This window comes from Buceros rhinoceros, unplaced genomic scaffold, assembly GCF_000710305.1.
Source record: "Buceros rhinoceros silvestris isolate BGI_N320 unplaced genomic scaffold, ASM71030v1 scaffold1451, whole genome shotgun sequence".
In the NCBI taxonomy this organism is placed as follows: Eukaryota; Metazoa; Chordata; class Aves; order Bucerotiformes; family Bucerotidae; genus Buceros; species Buceros rhinoceros.
This window is the reverse complement of record NW_010394615.1, coordinates 19,016-22,983: the sequence shown is the minus strand read 5'-3', so window position 1 is coordinate 22,983 and position 3,968 is coordinate 19,016. Positions and strand designations below refer to the sequence as shown.

The window sequence follows — 3,968 nt, the reverse complement described above, 5'->3', positions numbered from 1 at the left end:
TCTGCTTGAGTGTCCTAAAGGTAGCCGAGCCCTCCCGCCGCAGTAAGCACTACCGTCGGGAAGTCTCTAGATGGCACGGTCTCTCCAGCAATGCGAGCCTCGCCGAGCAGCTGGCTTTCTCTGCTTCCTCCTGCCCCTGCGGAAAATTGCTCTCCCCTTCCCTGCTAGGGACTGGCGAGGCGGTGAAGGGACAAGCCAGGCCCAGCCAGGGAGCTGGCAGGCGTTTGGGTTTATTTGCTACCCTGTGTTTATTTCTGAGTCGAGTTAAATATTTGTCAGCCTGGTGTGATGAGTTGCTGGGCAGAGGTAGGTGACCTAACAGCACAATTTTGTGGATGTTGGTCCCAGACTTGAGGTGCTCAGCAGAAGTTATGGACGTGATCCCCTAGCCTGGGGTGAGAGGGATGCTGTAGAATGTTTTGTAGTCCTGCCTGGGCAGCCTCAGCAATCTAAACTAGCTACTGGACAGTGGCAGGAACCCACTGCAGTCTGTGGTGACAGCTGTGGATGTGGCACATCCAGGGCAGCTCAGGGACCATTAGCATATTGGTGGTGCTGCCTCAGTTCCCCCCGGAGCATGTTTGGCAGGGATGGCAAATGAGAAGAAAGCCAGGAGCTCTCAATGCCCCCAAAGCCTGCATACTGCTGAGGAATTCATGAACCTCTCAAGAGTTGTGCTTTCTTCCTCGTTAAAGTGAAACCTTGCAGAAGTACACGCTGTCCCTAGGAAATCCCTCAGTTTTCCAACTCTGTAGTTCACTGTTCTGGCCACTGCCAATAGATGCTGCATGGAGTGAGTCAGCCAGGCTCTGGGGGACATGGGGTCGGCAGCTTTCCCTTCTCTTTATTTACTTCTCTCTTAACCCATAAGCCCGTCGGTGCTCTCTCAGGTATCTGAGGTATCAGATCTGAGCAGTGTTGCTCAAGTGAAAAGGTAACCAGCCTACGTAACTGCGCTGTGTGGTCGAACCGTCCCAACTGATGAGGAAATAGGTGGTTTTTAAAGCACAGTTACTCAGTCATGATTAATTTTCAGTATAGTATTGTGCAAAAAGAGTCATTACTTTGACCCATTAAGTCAAAGTACTTCCAAGAGGAAGTACTAGGCATAAAAATGTATTTAAAAGTAATGCCCAAGATGCCAACCTGGATAAAATGCTTACGGCAAGTGTAATAGTTTACATTTTAACACCCATTGGTAGTATCTCTCTCTCTTTCTTCTAGGTCAGCGCTAGAAACAGTGTTTAAAGTCAACACTGAGGAACTGCAGAAGATTTTGGCAGCTCTGACAAGGAACTTGGCAAATATTTTTTTAAGTAAATTAAGAACAAAAGCACAGGTAAGGGGATCTCGGCCACATTACTTTGTAAGAGGTATGTGCAGGACCACTGCAGCAGCTCAGGGCCATTGTCCTTCCTTTGTCTCGCCAACCAGCATGACATCATAGACTATCCAAAATGCATCATGCCGAACATCCATAGAAATCCTCCTTAACCCAAAGCGACGCTTCCAGAATCCTGGGAGTTTTTCACTACAACCAGCGATATATTTGTCAAGCTGTTTACTTTAGTACAACATCAACCAAAAGAAAAGGGTATTTAGTGGCTTCCAGCACCTCAGGCAAAGCAGTGGAGGAAAACATTACACATAGCGAAGCACTGAAGAAGTCAGCTGGACACTACCAATGGGACATTTTTCCTTCTATCAAAACATTTGAATTTTTCAGGACTTTGAATTGCTCTTATTTAGTCATAGATCTGCTATCACGGTCTGTTATCAACCTCTTCAGACAGGAGAAAATTTGTTCTGGTAGAGGTGATTTTTCCAGGATGTTTCCATGGTGAAGAAGGACTGATTTTTTCAGCATCTGGTATCAGCTGATAAAGCTCTGATATCAGTTTAACTTGTATTAAGAGGCCTAAAAGGCAACATGCTGAAATGCAGTTTGTGCTTCCAAGGTCCTGTAGATGGGACTTTCTGCTCCCAGCCAGCTGGGGGTCCACTAGCCCTAGCTGGTTTAACAAGAGAGATGGGAGAAATTAAGCCTTTGGTCCCATCCCTTTTTGCTCATCCTAATTGACGAGCCTGCCTGGCCAAGGGGACTTTCCAAGGACTGCAGAGCTTGTCTTGGAGCCTAAGGGGCAGGCGAGGAAGGAGGCAAGCCAAGGTATTGAGCAAGAGAGCTGAAATGCCGTGAGAACTGAGAGCAGCGAGGCAAAGCATTTCTAAACAGCCCTCCAGCAGGCTGGAGGCGCAGCAGCGGGGTGCAAATGGGAGAAATAATTGGGAAGCAGATTGCCAGGAGTCTAAAGACAGAGATCCTGAGAGCTGAGAGGAGAGAAGTACAAAGAGGATGTGCCAGAGAAGGGATATTTTTAATTTGGCCCTTAACAGAATCTCTTTCAGCTGCCACCAGAAAACTTCAGCAGATATTCCTGTGTGTCTGTGCGGAGGCACATGAGCACTAAGGACCTGGCAAGCACAATAGCCCACTGGGGACACTTGGTCAGAGCACCTTGTACCCAGAGCAGATGGGAAAAAGTGCCATCACTCCCACATCATCATTGACCATAAGGCATCAGGTTGAGGGCACTTCCAACCACTATTCCCCCACATACCACATCAGCAATGAGCAGAATGAAGATCACAGTGAAAACTCACGCAGACCCACGGGTCTGCAGGGAGTATAGACAGCCCCCTGCAAGCGCTGTGAGCAAGAGGAGCTTGACTTCCTTGTGAAGAAGACTGGAGGGCTCATAGATTACTGGACTAATTTCCAATAGATTAACTACCAAGTGACTTGTCACGTCCATAGCTGGTGCAAACCCATGTCACGCTAGCACACATGGTCATACACCACAGCCTGTTCTAGTCACGCCCAAGTTTCCTCTGATTAACATTCACATCAGTTTCTTCATCGATACAGTAGGGATACAAATTTATTACCTGAAGAAATACAGCTGGTCGGTTAGAAGGTGGCACAAGTGTGTGGAGATCAGAGAGCACAAGTGTGCCAAGTAAGTCTTTAATGCCAAAACATTTCCTGCTCAGCGAGTGAGGCTTCTGTCTGCACTCGGGTGCCTACCCAGAGAGGGGAGATGTGGGTCTGAATTCCCTGGAGTGGATAAAGAAACCCAGCCTGCTCCATGCTCCTGGTGCCTAACTCCTGGTGTGCGTTCATGCAGAGTTGTTGCACCATCAGTGCTCTCTGCTTTTTGGTTCAAGCCCCCTGAGCAGGCAAACAGCTGGGTGCCTCTGGCCAGTGTACCACCTTGTCTGAATATTACCAGCACCATCAGTGAGTTGGTCTTTTTACAGCCACTCCTTAAGAAAATCCTGACCAAGAACTGGATTTTGGCAATGGAAAGACCAGACTCACTGGCATCAGCCGTCTCGCAGTTCTCCGAGCACCTGCAGCACATGAGGGAGCCCATGAGGCAGGTAGGTGGCTGGTCCCACACTGGGGGGGCGGTGACGTAATTTGCAGGCTGTGGTCTGATCTCCAGACTCCCCTCTGTCGGCAGGGGCTGTTTATAACCGCAGGGACTGCTGATGCGGGGGATTTCAGCTATTGCTGTACGTCCCCATGAGAATAAGCAACACTTTTCCTTTCTGTAGTTTAAATATGGGAACTGGTTTCTTTAACAAGGAACAAAAAGCTTCGGTACAGTACCACTGAACATTAAAATTCCGTGAGTCACAGGCTTGTACGGTCCTTTCACATCTATCCAGTTGTGAAATAATGGGGAGGTCACGATAGCTCTATATTTAAAATCTGCAAGCACCATGAAAACCTACTTTTACAACAACCCTCAATATCCCCTTTTGCTACTGAGAAGCCAAACTGCCAACACAAAATCATGGGCTACTTCAGGGTGAGGAGTATTTCTGTGGCTTTCCCTTGGGTACTGTCATTGCTCTGTGCCAGACCAAGTGGCTGGGGGCCCCCAGCCTCCCCCCCCATGCGT

At 48.4% G+C, this 3,968-nt stretch overlaps 1 protein-coding gene across 1 annotated transcript in view; it reads left to right on the top strand.

Moving 5' to 3' along the window:
- The window catches only part of EXOC3L4 (exocyst complex component 3-like 4), a 21,323-nt gene that overhangs the window by 13,610 nt on the left and 3,745 nt on the right, over positions 1 to 3,968 (top strand). The window contains exons 7-8 of the mRNA XM_010145260.1: positions 1,225 to 1,339; positions 3,319 to 3,441. Coding sequence (XP_010143562.1) covers positions 1,225 to 1,339; positions 3,319 to 3,441 — 238 coding nt within the window. The remainder of the gene's footprint in view (positions 1 to 1,224; positions 1,340 to 3,318; positions 3,442 to 3,968) is intronic.